The following is a 17,451-nucleotide window of genomic DNA, read 5'->3' as shown; positions in this document are numbered from 1 at the left end:
TAATATGAAGAGCAGGACACAGAACTTACTCATAGGAGTGTAACGATGCATCGTGATGCTAAAACGTGACGATGTGCATCGCTGAAATGTGCAAATCACAGCATGGAAATCAGCTTTCTATTAATTATACATCTAATACATTTACACTGTTTGAACAGCAGAGGTCCTAATCTGCACAACTCAGAGTTAAATTATATAGAGAGCACGCTGGTCACATGATCACACTCTTTCATGGAGAGTCTGCACCATTACCAGGAGATAGACTTTGGAGCTCTATTTCCTGTTAAAATGACGCCTCAGGCTCTGCTACGGAGCTCGTTATGTTTCAGTCCATCATTTCCCCGCGTCAGAGACTTTATTTATTCAGTCACATTTTTGGGAGAATTTATAAATGTATTTATTTATTTTTAAGATACAGTGAACCTCTAGTACATTTTATTTACAATATTAAACCTCTGTTTATAGCAATTTTTGATTTATTTAATTTTATAGAGACAAAAATACACATTGTTTTGCATTGTTTATGATTCAGCAATAAAACAGGAGTGTTTTTAGTCATAATTTTTCTTCATTCAAATTTTGTTCAAAATATTCTGAGAATCGAATCGTGACCGGAGTGTATCGGTACACCCCTACTTACTAACGATGAATGAAAGTATAGATTTGGCTGTTTTTTTTTTTTCTTTTTGCATTCGCTTTGTCCACTTTGCATACTATAACAAGGTGCACTGTATCCCAACACTTCAGGAATTATTAGATTCCAGTAGAAAAAAAACTAAATTTAAAAATTGGATTAGAAGAAATAGAATAAATAGAATGAAGTCAGGGTTTGAACTGATTGTTAACATTTCAGGACTGACAACATAAAAGATTAAGCTCAAAATCATTTCGTTCCTTTTCAGAACCAGATATTTTATTCTAAAAATGGTGATATTTATCTGCAGGAATATTTCATTTCAAAACAAAAACAGTGCTTTTATCAGCTGTGGAGCACAGAGCACTAAAGCAAGTCTGAGAAAACTGTAAAAACTTACTCTTTAAACCTGAGCTGTGAGATGTAGGGCAGACACTGAAGGAAACTCCTCACTTCACTCTCTTCATCTGAGCAGTCTCTCAGCTCCACTGGTTTCTTCTCTGTTTGGAGTTTCAGCACTTCTAGGAGGAGGGAGGCTTTTCTCTCTGAGAGATTTATGGACCAGACTGCAGGAAGTGACTGGTAAACTGGCAGCAATGCTGGAAGGACACTCCTGCCTGTGTTACTCTCATACTGCCTTACATGTGAGTACAGATCCAGCAGGAAATCACTCTGTTCTTCATAATTATAAGGGATCACTTTCTGCACTGTCTGCTGGATGTTTTGTGGTTGGTGTAGAGCTGCTTGCAGACACAAATCCAGTTTAAATGTTCTCCATCTCTTTTCTTGTTCTTTCTCTCCCTGTTTAGAGTCAAAGCTGGAGAAAAAAAGTGAAAGATTCACATTATTACAGTAAACAACATAGAGAACAACACACACACACTCAGAGACGGAAGTGGATTCAGAGACGGGTTACACGTGGACTTAAGCTGATTTTCTCAGTGTGTCTTTCAGATTATTAACATCACCTGCATGTAGTTCACACTTCAGAGTTTTATTGAATAGAAGCGTCTGTGACAGGATTTAACAATAATAACGTCTAGACCACTGCCTTTAAACACAAGCACTCACCTTTAGGGTAAAACAAAAATCTTTTTTGGCCTTTTTTGCGTTCCTTTTTCCATATTGCTTACTTTAACAAGTTGCACTGTGTCTCGAGACTTCAGGTACAGATCAAATTATAACAAGTTCATAACCATTAAAATAAACAATTTCACAATAAATGGAATTAAATCAAGAACATTTATGGAAGAAAAAATGTTTAAATTTCAGGATAAAATATCAACTTTAAAATTATTTTTCAGTTTTTAATGGAATTTTAATTTTAATTTCTAAACAAAACTGAACTAAATGATGGGGGGGCGCTAGTGCGCAAGTGTATGGAGTAGACGGATTCAACTTTTGGAAAATAAATGTCTGGACCTGGCTAAAGCTAACAACCAACTGCAAGCTAAGGTTTACAACCTGGAGGCGCACTCCTGTAGAAACAACATCAAAATTGTGGGCATACCTGAAGGAGAAGAAGAAGGCAAACCCACAGAATTTGTTTCCAAGTTGATTGCTAAATTGTTTTCAATGGAGCACTTCCCAAAGCTTGTGTCTATTGACCGTGCGCATCGCCTATGGACTATACAAACGTTGCACTGATGCAACGCCGCACTTTTCGTGACGTGCTGCGAGCCCTGCGTAGTGTTGCCAACTATTTTCAATGGAAATTATTTTGAACGAATCTTTAACGTGACTCGGGAAGAACGAGTCGTCTCGGGGAGTGATTCGTTCAGTCGCCCATGCGCAACATCTAATAGGTTCTGTACTGGAATTAGTTCACCTGTTTCGAGTCTTCCAGTCTGAGTCGTTCGTTCATCACGTGACAGCCCCAATGGTTAAGCTTATAGGGCTGTCACGTGATGAACGAACGACTCAAACCCGAAGACTTGAGAGATGAACTAATCAATTCTCTTTCTGGCTCAGACTGCACTGGTTAAGCTTATAGGGCTGTCACGTGATGAACGAACGACTCAAACCCGAAGACTTGTCAGGTAAGAGGTGAGGTGAGCTAATCATAGACTAAAGATCCAGGTAAACAATGAATTAATGTCTTCTGTTTATTATAGCATTATAGTTTTGTCTTGTTTGTAGTGTGATCAACGTTTGCGTAAATAGTAGTTGTGTTAGGGAAGTAACACGTAACATTTTAATTATATTTTGCTAAAATGAACGAAATGACTCGAAAAAAGATTCATTCATTTTGCTGAACGAGACTCAAAGGTCCGAGTCGGTAAAATGATCCGAACTTCCCATCACTAATGGAAAGTAGCTAAACCCTGCTTGAAAAGAAGCTAAATGTCGCTAAATGACGTCATGCGTCATTAGCATATTAATGACATCATCACGTCGTATTTGCATTCTGCGTAATGTCGGCACTTCATAACTGTTTTCTCCCCTAATCCGTGCTCACAAACTGTTTTAATATAAATATATAGCCGAATGTCCAGTAAAGCTGTTCTCAATTACATATTTTCTGTCAGGCAACGGAACGGAACTTACTACATGTTAACCAGAAGTTACTTCCACAGCACTGATAAAATTCCGGTGAACCACGACGTCGTTGGACAAAACCACTATACATGTAAGTTAAAGACAGCATATGTGCTGTGATATTATCAGCTCTGTTTACATGTACAACGATAACTCAGAGAATGTGTTCTGCCACAGAATATTTTGCTTGTTCTCTCACAGTGTAGGCTACAAGTCACAACAATGATATTCAGACGTTAGTGATAATCTGCCCCTAGAGGATAAACCTTTGGTTGAATTATTTGCATATTTACAAACGAACTATGTACATATTTACAAAAAATGTGAATACTAAAAAACTGCATTTTAATCAACAGATTGAAATTGTCATAAAATGGAGTCAATCTATGCTCAAATACTCTATTATTATAATATGATAATTTAACTGAACGGAGATAATGAACCACACATTTATTATTTATTATCTGATAATTTGGCAGACACAAGTGCCACAAATATGTACATAGCAAATGAAAAAGATTAAAAAAAAATTTTTTTTAAGTCAGCCTGCCTCACAAAACCAAAGCAAATTCATTGTATGTGAAAGAAAAACACTATTTAACAACTTTTGTGATTCTGATTCCAGATCACTCCATGAGAATGCTGAGACAGAATTCATCATCATCCACAAGATCCATACCCTCAGTGCTCTCCTCCTGTGGGGTGATATTGGATGCAGAGGATGAGCTAGAACCTGGACAGGACTTAAATGAATAAGCAGCTGAAGTGCCAAAGAGCTGCAGCACTTTATCAGGCAGTTTGTGCTCATAACATGCATCTCCAGCCAACCTCAAACCATATCTAATATACAGAATAGAGCTGAGGGTCTGCAGGGACATGTGGTTCCTGAGTTTGTTTTTAATGACACCCATTTGACTGAAAAGCCTCTCTACCTCAGCATTTGAGTGTGGGAGGGAAAAGACAGAAACTGCAACAGAAGCCAAGTCTTCATATAGGTTTATGCCTGCTGAATCTCTATACTTCTTAACTTCAGCCCAGAATGCCAAAGTGTTTGTTGTTTCCTCCCATTTCTGAAGGTGAATAGACCTCCACTGATTAATAGTTTTATCAGTTGTGGCCGGGCAATATCCTAACAGGTCTGCAAGTTTTGCCATGTCTGTAAGGCTCTTGTTGTGGTTCAGTGTCTCCCCCACATTGAACAAAGACATGTGCTGCAGTATCTCCATATTATCTGGGAGCCTTGCTCTCAATTCATTTGCTAAGGAGATGGTGTAGTTCACACATCTTCTTCGCACACAGTCCTCCTCCTCGGGAGAGAGGTTCAGCTGTGCTGCCTTGGACTCAAATATATAGCCAAGGTATGGTTTGGGAGAAATGTGTCCATCTATTGGCTCTTTAAGGACATCAATTTTTGCCATCGGATTAATGACTCTGCTGCAGACAGACTTTATAAGTCTCATTAAACAGTCAAGCAGCTTGAGCGGATCCGACTGTTCCCCGTTAAAAGCCTTAACAGCAGACTGCACCTCACTAATTATAGATTTTAAAAAAGTGAGATACAGGAGGTTCTGTGGGTCACTGTACATGGAATGTAGAACATCTGCCATGTAACAGTGCTCACTCAACATGGTGAGACTGAAATGCAATTTTAACTCCTCCCACTGATCCAGGATTCTGGACACAGCAGGCTCTATGGAAAGCCAGCGTGTGGCATAGACCTTTATCAGTAAAGGCTTCTCCCCACAGTTTATTGTCTGATAGACAGCCTTGTATGCCTCTCTGCGCTTTGGAGAAATAGAGAAGCAATTATAGGTTTCTCTAACAAGAAATTCCATGCTATGTGGAAGAGTGGTTTTGGAGGCAGAGCTTACAGCTAACTGTAGGGAGTGACACACACACAGCGGATAAGGACTAGATGTTTTAAGTCACTCTCCTCCCTCAGAATTATGTGCACACCATTGTACACTCCTGTCATTACAGATGCATTATCTGTACCAATGCCAAGCAGGTTCTCCCTCTTGAGACCACACTTCCCAAGAAAATCTAGAACTGCTCTGGCTATTGTTCTAGCATCCCCTCCCTCCAGCTCAACAAGGCCTAGGTAGGTAGCCACCACATTTGCCTTGTCCTCATTAAAATACCGAATTGCAATCCCAAGGTACTTTGAGACACTTACATCAGTGCTTTCATCAAGAAGGAAGCTGTATTTGCTATCACCAATATCAGCCACCAATCTTTTAAGGAAATATGGTGCCAACACCCCATTGATCATTTCAGTACACTTGGTACGGTGCATCCGAAAATGTTTGGCAGCACTGGAATCTGGAAAAGCAGCTTTGCATGCTTTACCAATGTGGTCACAAGAGAGAATGGAGCAGTGCTCTGCTATAGCCATTGCCATTGTTGCCTCCGCCTGTTTTAAAGAGTCAGTGTTTTTTGGAGAAAATGGCAATGTAGATTGCTTGGCTTGATTATAAGGCTTGGACTTTTCATTGTGCTTCTGAGTTGATGCATGCTTTTTCATGTCAGATAACTTGGCACAAAATTCTGTCTTGCAGTACAGACAGTAAGCCCTTGTGTCATTGCCCACATAGGGCTTCAGCCACCCCTTTAATTCAGGGATCAGCTCCCATTCTTTTCTGTATTTTTGGAAATATATTTTAGAGTGTGACATGTTACTATTTGAATGTGTGTAATGTTCTAGCTGTGTGTATATGTATTTATATTTGTACTGTGTATGCACTTTTTATATTTGTATTATGTGTATATGTTTTTTATATGTGTATATGAGTTTAATGACGTTTATTGTTGTGTTTGAATAAGTACAGTGTACAGTCTCTAGATAAACGATCTGAATTCAGTGAGTTCAGAAACTGGAATGAACTAAAGCCCTGTGGTAGTGAGTAATATAAGCACATGACAAGAATAAACGGTCACAATAATTTTTCATATTTAATACAAAGGAGAAGCTGGTAAGTGATTGGTCTGTGGCAATACAGCGTGCACATGCGCAGTTCATTCACATCTACGTCAGCTACTGTGCGGTCAACGGAATGCGCTGCTCGTCTCTCAGCCACTCACTGAACAGAGGAGACGCACAGAGGGGTGTGACTGCAGCGGGGAAGCAAGACTTCGTGCTCGCGCAGGACAGTACTGGTGACATTTGGAAAGTTGCTAAGGTTTGTCCAAAAAGTCGCTAGATTTGTCGCTAGTCGCTTTTTTGGAAAAAAGTCGCTAAAGGGGTCTGAAAAGTCGATAAATCTAGCGACAAAATCGCTAAGTTGACAACACTGGCCCTCTGGGACGCCATTGAACATTGAAATAAACGTGTATTATGAAGAGCAGGACACAGAACTTACTCATAGGAGTGTAACGATGCATCGTGATGCTAAAACGTGACGATGTGCATCGCTGAAATGCGCAAATCACATTATGGAAATCAGCTTTCTATTAATTATAAATCTAATACATTTACACTGTTTGAACAGCAGAGGTCCTAATCTGCACAACTCAAGAGTTAAATTATATAGAGAGCACGCTGGTCACATGATCACACTTTCATGGAGAGTCTGCACCATTACCAGGACTTAGACAGCTAAACTTTGGAGACTAGTTAGACTAGTCTTTGGAGACTTTGGAGCTCTATTTCCAGTTAAAATGACGCCTCAGGCTCTGCTACGGAGCTCGTTATGTTTCAGTCCATCATTTCCCCGCATCAGAGACTTTATTTATTCAGTCTTTTGTGGGAAAATTTATAAATGTATTTATTTATTTTTAAGATACAATGAACCTGTAGTACATTTTATTTACAATATTAAACCTCTGTTTATAGCAATTTTTGATTTATTTAGTTTTATACAGACAAAAATTACAATGTTTTGCAGAAATAAAAAAGGAGTTTTTTCAGTCATAATTTTTCTTCATTGAAATTTTGTTCAAAATATTGTGAGAATCGAGTCGAATCGTGACCGGAGTGTATTGTTACACCCCTACTTACTAACGATGAATGAATGTATAAATTTGGCTGTTTTTTTTTTTTTCTTTTTGCATTTGATTTGTCCACTTTGCATACTATAACAAGGTGCACTGTATCCCAACACTTCAGGAATTATCAGATTCAAGTAGAAAAAAAATAGATTTAAAAATTGGATTAGAAGAAACAAGTTAACAGTAAATAGAATGAAGTCAGGGTTTGAACTGATTGTTAACATTTCAGGACTGACAACATAAAAGATTAAGATCACAATCATTTTGTTCCTTTTCAGAACCAGATATTTTATTCTAAAAATGGTGATATTTATCTGCAGGAATATTTCACTTCAAAACAAAAACAGGGCTTTTATCAGCTGTGGAGCACAGAGCACTAAAGCAAGTCTGAGAAAACTGTAAAAACTTACTCTTTAAACCAGAGCTGTGAGATGTAGGGCAGACACTGAAGGAAACTCCTCACTTCACTCTCTTCATCTGAGCAGTCTCTCAGCTCCACTAGTTTCTTCTCTGTTTGGAGTTTCAGCACTTCTAGGAGGAGGGAGGCTTTTCTCTCTGAGAGCTTTATGGACCAGACTGCAGGAAGTGACTGGTAAACTGGCAGCAATGCTGGAAGGACACTTCTGCTTGTTTTACTCTCATACTGCTTCACATGTGAGCACAGATCCAGCAGGAAATCACTCTGTTCTTTATAATATTCATCTTCATCATAATATTCAATATCTGGCATCACTTTCTGTTTATAGTTATATGTCATCACTTTCTGCACTGTCTGCTGGATGTATTGTGGTTGGTGTAGAGCTGCTTGCAGACACAAATCCAGTTTAAATGTTCTCCATCTCTTTTCTTGTTCTTTCTCTCCCTGTGTAAAGTAAAAGCTGGAGAAAAAAAGTGAAAGATTCACATTATTACAGTACACAACATAGAGAACAACACACACACACACACACTCTCTCCTGGAGACCTGTTTTTTTTTCTTAAACATTTACATTTATGGCATTTGGCAGATGTGCAGAGAGACGTACACAAGTGGTTTGTAGTCTCTATCTTAAAGCCTCTGATATGTTAGAAAGTGTAACTGTGGACGAGTCACTAAAGTTTCTCGTTGAGTAAAAATATTAAGGAGCTGTTGCTAGAACACAGAGAGTGTCTTAGGGACACTAAAAGCAACGCTACAGTACTTGGCTAGTAGTAATGTTTATGCTCTATCATGTGTTTTCTTCCTGATATTGAAGGAAACACAGATATTTACTCAACGATATTAGACAATCATCTCTGTACTGTTACTGCATAAATATCATATACTGTGAGAATCTTCATACTGGGCTGTAAACAGAGTCACTGACAGAAGTCTGAAAGAGAAGTGGATTCAGAGACGGGTTACACGTGGACTTAAGCTGATTTTCTCAGTGTGTCTTTCAGATTATTAACATCACCTGCATGTAGTTCACACTTCAGAGTTTTATTGAATAGAAGCATCTGTGACAGGATTTAACAATAATAACGTCCAGACCACTGCCTTTAAACACAAGCACTCGCCTTTAGGGTAAAACAAAAATCTTTTTTGGCCTTTTTTGCGTTCCTTTTTCCATCTTGCTTACTTTAACAAGTTGCACTGTGTCCCAAGACTTCAGGTACAGATCAAATTATAACAATTTCATAAACATTAAAATAAACAATTTAACAATAAATAGAATTAAATCAAGAACATTTATGCAAGAAAAAATGTTTAAATTATTTTCTTCAGTTTTTAATGGGATTTTAATTTTAATTTCTAAACAAAACTAAACTAAATCATAGGGGGCGCTAGTGCGCAAGTGTATGGAGTAGACGTGTGTCGACGGTGCTCCTCTCCGTGATATTAATAATTTAGTATTATATACTGGTTACTCTTATTTTTCTAAATAAGTTTTCTAAACTTAATGCTAACTGTCAAACCATGGAGGCTAAAGCTAATTCTCCCTCTGTGGCTAACAAGCTAATGGACTCTACGCCGTCTCAGTCTTCGGAGATGTCACTTGATATGTGCAAGAAACTTTGCCAAGAGATATCAGAGGCCATTCTCCACGGCATTAATGAACACTTCGATGCCTTCGAGGAAAAATTTCAAACTCTTTTGACTTCACACACCGACTTAGAGGCTCGGATAGTCACTCAAGAGCAAGTCAGCAGCGATCACGAGGCGCGGATTCAACTTTTGGAAAATAAATGTCTGGACCTGGCTAAAGCTAACAACCAACTGCAAGCTAAGGTTTACGACCTGGAGGCGCACTACTGTAGAAACAACATCAAAATTGTGGGCATACCTGAAGGAGAAGAAGAAGGCAATCCCACAGAATTTGTTTCCAAGTTGATTGCTAAATTGTTTTCAATGGAGCACTTCCCAAAGCCTGTGTCTATTGACCGTGCGCATCGCTCACTGCAACCAAAGCCAGCTCCAGGCGCAAACCCGCGCACCATCATGGTGCACATTCATCATTTTCAACAGAAAGAACTGATCCTTCGCCTTAGCAGACAACAATCTCGGGAATACAAGGGGAAGAGAATTTTCATCCTCACAGACTATACAAACGAGGCACTGATGCAACGCCGCACTTTTCGTGACGTGCTGCGAGCCCTGCGGGACGCCGGTGTTAAACACAGCTTACGCTATCCGGCCAAGCTTCATTTTGATCATCCAAACGGAGCACCCACCATCTTTTCAGATCCAACAGAGGCAGCACGGTTTGTGGAAGCGAATCATTCTTGCACAGAAGAATTTTTTTCATTTACAGCAAATAAGAACTAGTTGTGCCAAGTAAACATCTATACTGACTTGGTCCAGTCTATGATAAAGCAGGGAGTTTCCCTTTGAGTATAATTTTATAACATTTATAGGCTGTCATTGATCTTCCATTGCATTTACTTTGTATACATCACTAAAGAAGCATCAATATGTTTTACATTGATTCATATTATTACGAAATATATATATATATATATATATATATATATATATATATATATATATATATATATATATATATATATATATATATATATATATAGCTATATACACTATATTACCAAAAGTATTCGGTCACCTGCCTCGACTCACATATGAACTTAAGTGCCATCTCATTCCTAACCCATAGGGTTCAATATGATGTCGGTCCACCTTTTGCAGCTATTACAGCTTCAACTCTTCTGGGAAGGCTGTCCACAAGGTTGAGGAGTGTGTTTATAGGAATTTTTGACCATTCTTCCAAAAGCGCATTGGTGAGGTCACACACTGATGTTGGTCGAGAAGGCCTGGCTCTCAGTCTCCGCTCTAATTCATCCCAAAGGTGTTCTGTCGGGTTCCGGTCAGGACTCTGTGCAGGCCAGTCAAGTTCATCCACACCAGACCCTGTCATCCATGTCTTTATGGACCTTGCTTTGTGCACTGGTGCACAGTCATGTTGGAAGAGGAAGGGGCCCGCTCCAAACTGTTCCCACAAGGTTGGGAGCATGGAATTGTCCAAAATGTTTTGGTATCCTGAAGCATTCAAAGTTCCTTTCACTGGAACTAAGGGGCCAAGCCCAACTCCTGAAAAACAACCCCACACCATAATTCCTCCTCCACCAAATTTCACACTCGGCACAATGTAGTCCGAAATGTACCGTTCTCCTGGCAACCTCCAAACCCAGACTCGTCCATCAGATTGCCAGATGGAAAAGCGTGATTCATCACTCCAGAGAACGCGTCTCCACTGCTCTAGAGTCCAGCGGCGGCGTGCTTTACACCACTGCATCCGACGCTTTGCATTGCACTTGGTGATGTGTGGCTTGGATGCAGCTGCTCGGCCATGGAAACCCATTCCATGAAGCTCTCTGCGTACTGTACTTGGGCTAATCTGAAGGTCACATGAAGTTTGGAGCTCTGTAGCAATTGACTGTGAAGAAAGTCGACGACCTCTTTGCACTATGCGCTTCAGCATCCGCTGACCCCTCTCCGTCAGTTTACGTGGCCTACCACTTCGTGGCTGAGTTGCTGTTGTTCCCAAACTCTTCCATTTTGTTATGATAAAGCTGACAGTTGACTGTGGAATATTTAGGAGCGAGGAAATTTCACGACTGGATTTGTTGCACAGGTGGCATCCTATGACAGTTCCACGCTGGAATTCACTAAGCTCCTGAGAGCGGCCCATTCTTTCACAAATGTTTGTAAAAACAGTCTGCATGCCTAAGTGCTTGATTTTATACACCTGTGGCCAGGCCAAGTGATTAGGACACCTGATTCTGATCATTTGGATGGGTGACCGAATACTTTTGGTAATATAGTGTGTATATATATATATATATATATATATATATATATATATATATATATATATATATATATATAGCCCGATATATATTTTATACTCCTTACTGGTAACAGATAACTTTTTACCGGTATGTCTGTAATTTCTCTCACTCATTTTCACGGAGAGGTTCCTGTGTTTAAGGTCATTTTTGTAGTTACTGTTCTTAAATAGTTCTGCAGCCATTGCCCGGCAGCTCCTTCTGGTTTGATGAAGAGAGTTGTGTCTCGCTTATATAGGCATTGGTCAGTGTGGATGTATGTTGTCTATGTCACAGAGTTTGTATTTGTATTCTTCTTTTATTTTCATCTCCCCTACGTCTATAGTTGTGCAGTGCTGCCAGGCCCTCTCCACCACTCACAATGTATGCATAAGCAAGAGGTAATTCCTTATCTATCCCTTTTACATGCACAGGTCTTATCAAGGTGTTAGGGTAGGCAGTTGGGATCTCACTTTGGTTTCCTGGAACATCAGGGGACTGGGTCATGCCATTAAGAGGGGCAAGGTTTTTAAACACCTCAAGTCCCTCTCAGCAGATATAAGTTTTCTACAGGAAACCCACATTAAAGCCACAGAACAGCGAAGACTTAGATGTGATTGGATTTCTCAGGTTTATCAAGCGCCGTTTACCTCCAAGGCCCGGGGTGTTGCCATTCTTTTTCGGAAAAATGTTCCCTTTCAGCTCACCAGTGTGAGCACAGACCCAAATGGGAGATACATCATTGTTTCTGGCAGGATCAACTCAATCCCCGTTACTTTTCTCAACATATATGATCCAAATTTTAATGACCCATTATTTTTTAAAAAAGTGTTTAATCTGCTCCCTGCTGACAGAAAAACAAACATTATAATCAGAGGGGACTTTAATTGCTTTTTGGATCCGTATTTAGACAGGCTGTCCTCTTGTTCCCCACCTAATATAACAACACCTCGAGTTTTAAATCATTTAACTAAATCCTGGAACCTTGTTGACAAAAGGAGACTTCAACATCCCACAGATAAAGATTACTCCTACTATTCTCATGTCCATAAGTCCCACAGTAGAATCGACTATTTCTTGGTGGACTCTAATTTAATTCCAAATGTAGTCAGCACCAAATATCACAGTATACTTCTTTCCGACCATAGCCCTCTCCTAATGACCATAGACTTTGCCCTTCAATCACTCTTTTGTGCTGCCATGGTCAGATAAATGCTACCGGGCCTGGACCGGGGGGGATTAGTCACTATTGAAGATCTTTATATAAATGGTAAATTTGCCTCCTTCGATCAGCTTAGGGACAAATTCCAGCTTCCCAACTCACATTTTTTTCGCTATTTACAGGTCAGGCATTACATCAGAGACAAAATACAAACTTTTGAAAACATACCAACACAATATCCTTTTGTTGACGTTTTATTGCATCCCCCTGACTCCAGACGACTGGTCTCAATGTTTGTATCTGTTTTCACCCATCATGTTAAAGTATGCACTGATCATTTAAGAAAAACCTGGAGCAGTGAGTTGGGCACGGACCTGTCTGAACTTCTGTGGACTGAAATTATGGCCAGGATACACTATTGTTCCATTAATAGTAGACACCATTTGATTCAGTTTAAAGTCGTACACTGTCTTCACTACTCCAAAATCCAAACTTCATAAGATCTATCAGTCTGTTTCAGCCCACTGCGCCAGATGCAAAATTTCAGAAGCTACCTTACAGCATACATTTTGGCACTGTCATACACTGGCAGGATATTGGTCGAACATCTTATCTTGGTTTTCCAAGGCATATGGCAAAGACATTAGTCCACATTCTGAATTAGCACTTTTTGGTTGTTCAGAATCCACACTACATCTACCTAAAGCCTTACAAAACTCTTTGATGCTTGGTATGAAGGTGGTTGTCAGAAATGGTGTCTATTATTCGGATGGAAAAATTAAGGTTCACAAGATCCACATCCCTGAGAAAGTTTATACATATATGGGGTCTATTTCTTGCCTATCTGGACAATGTCAAAGACGGAACCAGTTTTTGTATTTAATTGTTCACCGCCTGACAATGCATACTGAGCTGTACATTCACTGTCTCCTCCTGGCAGCACCCCCCCCTTTTTTTTTTTTGGTGTGTGTGTCTATGCGCATAATTTATTTTTAATTTGATTGTTCCCTTTGGGTATTGTGTGTAATGTGTTTTTGTCATGTCTCATCTTTGTCGGTTGTTGTTAAAAAAATTGTAAAATTAATAAAAAAATTAAAAAAAAAATAAATTAAATCATAAAACAGTTCTTTTAGCAGCTGTGGTGCACAGAGCACTAAAGCAGGTCTGACGAAACTGCAGGAACTTACACATTAAACCTCAGGTTACAGTACAGTTACGCACGCTGTGTGCAGTTTGAATAAGAGAGAGAGGTGTGTATCAGTTACAGTTTTCCCTTCACATTGTTCACCTTTTGTTCACTTTAAGCATATTATGGTTATGAATGTTTATGAACTTAAGCACATGTTTCCTGTGTGATATCGATATATTTTTTATGGATAAGCTGTAAACATAGCAGATGAGTGCTCAGTCAGCTTATCCTTCACACTGTGGCCACTTTCTCTTTACACAAGAGACACCAAATAAAAAACAAACTTCAGAATCATTTTAATAATTAAAAAAAATGAAATAGTGAATCAGGAGCATTCATTTATCAGTTATTAATAGGTCAACTTACATTTCTGGTGAATTTTTTTGTTTTGTTTTAACTTCTATTGTTTTAATAATTATTGGAATAAGCCTAGTTTGAGCCTAGTTTGAGCACTACAGATTCCCTACAGAAAACCACACCCATCTTAGAAACACCCCCTCTCAGCCAAGCTGAGCAATCGCTTGTTTACTGATTACTGAAATTTATTTTTCACCAAACAGTGATGAAGAGAACTCTAACACATCAGACTGGAGGTAAAGCAGCCAAAAGAAAAATAAAACTCGGATTGCTGAGTCTCGTTTGCTCTCGAGCTCTCTTCATTATAAGCCTTTTTGGTCTGTAGCGATCTGCCAGTTGTGATTTCAGCTATTATAAATAAACTTTATTAATAAAGTAATTAAATAAAGTGCACAGTGTATAGAAAGAGTGCTCATTGGATTTCTGTGTAGTTCAGTACTGCAAGTGAAAAAATAAAATTAAATAAATTGGAATTTTTAAAATATGTCTAGAAATAGATTTAATAATCTTACAATAATTTAATAACATTATATTTGATTAGATCGAATCATGACAGGAATATGTTGACCATCGCAAAGAAAAGTAGATTTTGGGGTTTTTGATATCTTTAAAAATTAACTCATGAGGAAATTGATATTGATAATTCAGTTACTGCACTTAGAGTTGGAAATTCATCTGATTATATAAAAAAATAGATAAAAATATTAAAAACTGTCTGAGGTGACTAGAAATCGCTGAATAAATATTTAGAACTCCTCAAATGTGAGAAAAGATGAACTTCCCCTTTAAGTGCAAAAGTTACAACATCTACACAGACAAAGTTACACGTATTGAGACGCAGGTTACACGTGCACTTAAGCTGATTTTCTGAGTGATTCATTCAGATTATTAACATCTCCTGCATGACGTTCACACTTCAGAGGTTGGCAGATTTTTATTGAATAGAAGCGGCTGAGACGGGTTTTCAATAGTGTATAGACCACTGCTTTTAAACACAAGCACTTGTCTTTAAGGTGGAAAAAATCAGGGATAGAAAATGCAGACTGAAGAAGGAAATAGTCTTTTAAGCTATCAAATGTAATATGATCAGGATAAAGCAGTTACTGAAGATGATCGATGATAAACACAAGAGATGATTTAAAAATAAAAGACTAATATGATGGTAAATGGATCAGACGATATCAGGCATTGAAATAAACGTGTAATATGAAGAGCAGGACACAGAACTTACTCACAGATTCAAGTAGAAACAAACTAGATTTAAAAATTGGATTAGAAGAAACAAGTTAACAGTAAATAGAATGAAGTCAGGCTTTGAACTGATTGTTAACATTTCAGGACTGACAACATAAAAGATTAAGCTCACAATCATTTTGTTCCTTTTCAGAACCAGATATTTTATTCTAAAAATGGTGATATTTATCTGCAGGAATATTTCACTTCAAAACAAAAACAGTGCTTTTATCAGCTGTGGAGCACAGAGCACTAAAGCAAGTCTGAGAAAACTGTAAAAACTTACTCTTTAAACCTGAGCTGTGAGATGTAGGGCAGACACTGAAGGAAACTCCTCACTTCACTCTCTTCATCTGAGCAGTCTCTCAGCACCACTGGTTTCTTCTCTGTTTGGAGTTTCAGCACTTCTAGGAGGAGGGAAGCTTTTCTCTCTGAGAGATTTATGTACCAGACTGCAGGAAGTGACTGGTAAACTGGCAGCAATGCTGGAAGGACACTCCTGCCTGTGTTACTCTCATACTGCTTCACATGTGAGTACAGATCCAGCAGGAAATCACCCTGTTCTTCATAATTATATATCTTCACTTTCTGTACTGTCTGCTGGATGTATTGTGGTTGGTGTAGAGCTGCTTGCAGACACAAATCTAGTTTAAACGTTCTCCGTCTCTTTTCTTGTTCTTTCTCTCCTTGTATAGAGTAAAACCTGGAGAAAAAAGTGAAAGATTCACATTATTACAGTACACAACATAGAGAACAACAGTCTCACACACACACACACACACACACACACACACACCTCTCTCTCTCTCTCTCTCGCTCTCCTGGACACCTATTTTTTTTTCTTAAACATTTACATTTATGGCATTTGGCAGATGTGCAGAGAGACGTACACAAGCGGTTTGTAGTCTCTATCTTAAAGCCTCTGATATGTTAGAAACTGTAACTGTGGACGAGTCACTAAAGTTTCTGTTTCTCGTTGAGTAAAAATATTAAGGAGCTGTTGCTAGAACACAGAGAGTGTCTTAGGGACACTAAAAGAAACGCTACAGTACTTGGCTAGTAGTAATGTTTATGCTCTATCATGTGTTTTCTTCCTGATATTGAAGGAAACACAGATATTTACTCAACGATATTAGACAATCATCTCTGTACAGTTACTGCATAAATATCATATAGTGTGAGAATCTTCATACTGGGCTGTAAACAGAGTCACTGACAGAAGTCTGAAAGTGAAGTGGATTCAGAGACGGGTTACACGTGGACTTAAGCTGATTTTCTCAGTGTGTCTTTCAGATTATTAACATCACCTGCATGTAGTTCACACTTCAGAGTTTTATTGAATAGAAGCGTCTGTGACAGGATTTAACAATAATAACGTCTAGACCACTGCCTTTAAACACAAGCACTCGCCTTTAGGGTAAAACAAAAATCTTTTTTGGCCTTTTTTTGCATTCCTTTTTCCATATTGCTTACTTTAACAAGTTGCACTGTGTCCCGAGACTTCAGGTACAGATCAAATTATAACAATTTCATAAACATTAAAATAAACAATTTAACAATAAATAGAATTAAATCAAGAACATTTATGGAAGAAAAAATGTTTAAATTTCAGAATAAAATATCAACTTTAAAATTATTTTCTTCAGTTTTTAATGGGATTTTAATTTTAATTTCTAAACAAAACTAAACTAAATCATAGGGGGCGCTAGTGCGCAAGTGTATGGAGTAGACGTGTGTCGATGGTGCTCCTCTCCGTGATATTAATAATTTAGTATTATATACTGGTTACTCTTATTTTTCTGGGCCAGCCAACTAGTTTTACCTTTGTGAATCTCTGCTCGACATTAACAAGCCGTGAAGTCAGTCATGCCGAAGGCAATTCAGTCTAAACTTAATGCTAACCATCAAACCATGGAGGCTAAAGCTAATTCTCCCTCTGTGGCTAACAAGCTAATGGACTCGACGCTGTCTCAATCTTCTGAGATGTCACTTGATATGTGCAAGAAACTTTGCCAAGAGATACCAGAGGCAATTCTCCACGGCATT

General features: G+C 38.6%; 1 protein-coding gene and 1 long non-coding RNA gene across 5 annotated transcripts in view; one reads left to right on the top strand and one right to left on the bottom strand.

The window, feature by feature from the left end:
- The window catches only part of LOC117596474 (uncharacterized), a 69,757-nt gene that overhangs the window by 21,432 nt on the left and 30,874 nt on the right, over positions 1-17,451 (bottom strand). For 2 of the 4 annotated variants that reach the window (XM_053231423.1, XM_053231424.1), the window contains exons 8-10: positions 15,692-16,108; positions 7,570-8,037; positions 1,035-1,451 (exon numbers count right to left, since the gene is read on the bottom strand). In XM_053231423.1, the coding sequence (XP_053087398.1) occupies positions 1,035-1,451; positions 7,570-8,037; positions 15,692-16,108 (1,302 nt within the window). The remainder of the gene's footprint in view (positions 1-1,034; positions 1,452-7,569; positions 8,038-15,691; positions 16,109-17,451) is intronic. The other 2 variants (XM_053231426.1, XM_053231425.1) reach the window with 2 other exon arrangements.
- LOC128317704 (uncharacterized) lies at positions 1,116-4,357 on the top strand. The gene is made up of 3 exons (XR_008301258.1): positions 1,116-1,278; positions 1,444-3,263; positions 3,798-4,357. It is a non-coding gene; the product is annotated as an uncharacterized LOC128317704 (long non-coding RNA).

This window comes from Pangasianodon hypophthalmus, chromosome 29 (assembly GCF_027358585.1).
Source record: "Pangasianodon hypophthalmus isolate fPanHyp1 chromosome 29, fPanHyp1.pri, whole genome shotgun sequence".
In the NCBI taxonomy this organism is placed as follows: domain Eukaryota; kingdom Metazoa; phylum Chordata; class Actinopteri; order Siluriformes; family Pangasiidae; genus Pangasianodon; species Pangasianodon hypophthalmus.
The sequence above is the reverse complement of the archived record's forward strand: the minus strand, read 5'-3'. Positions and strand labels throughout refer to the sequence as shown.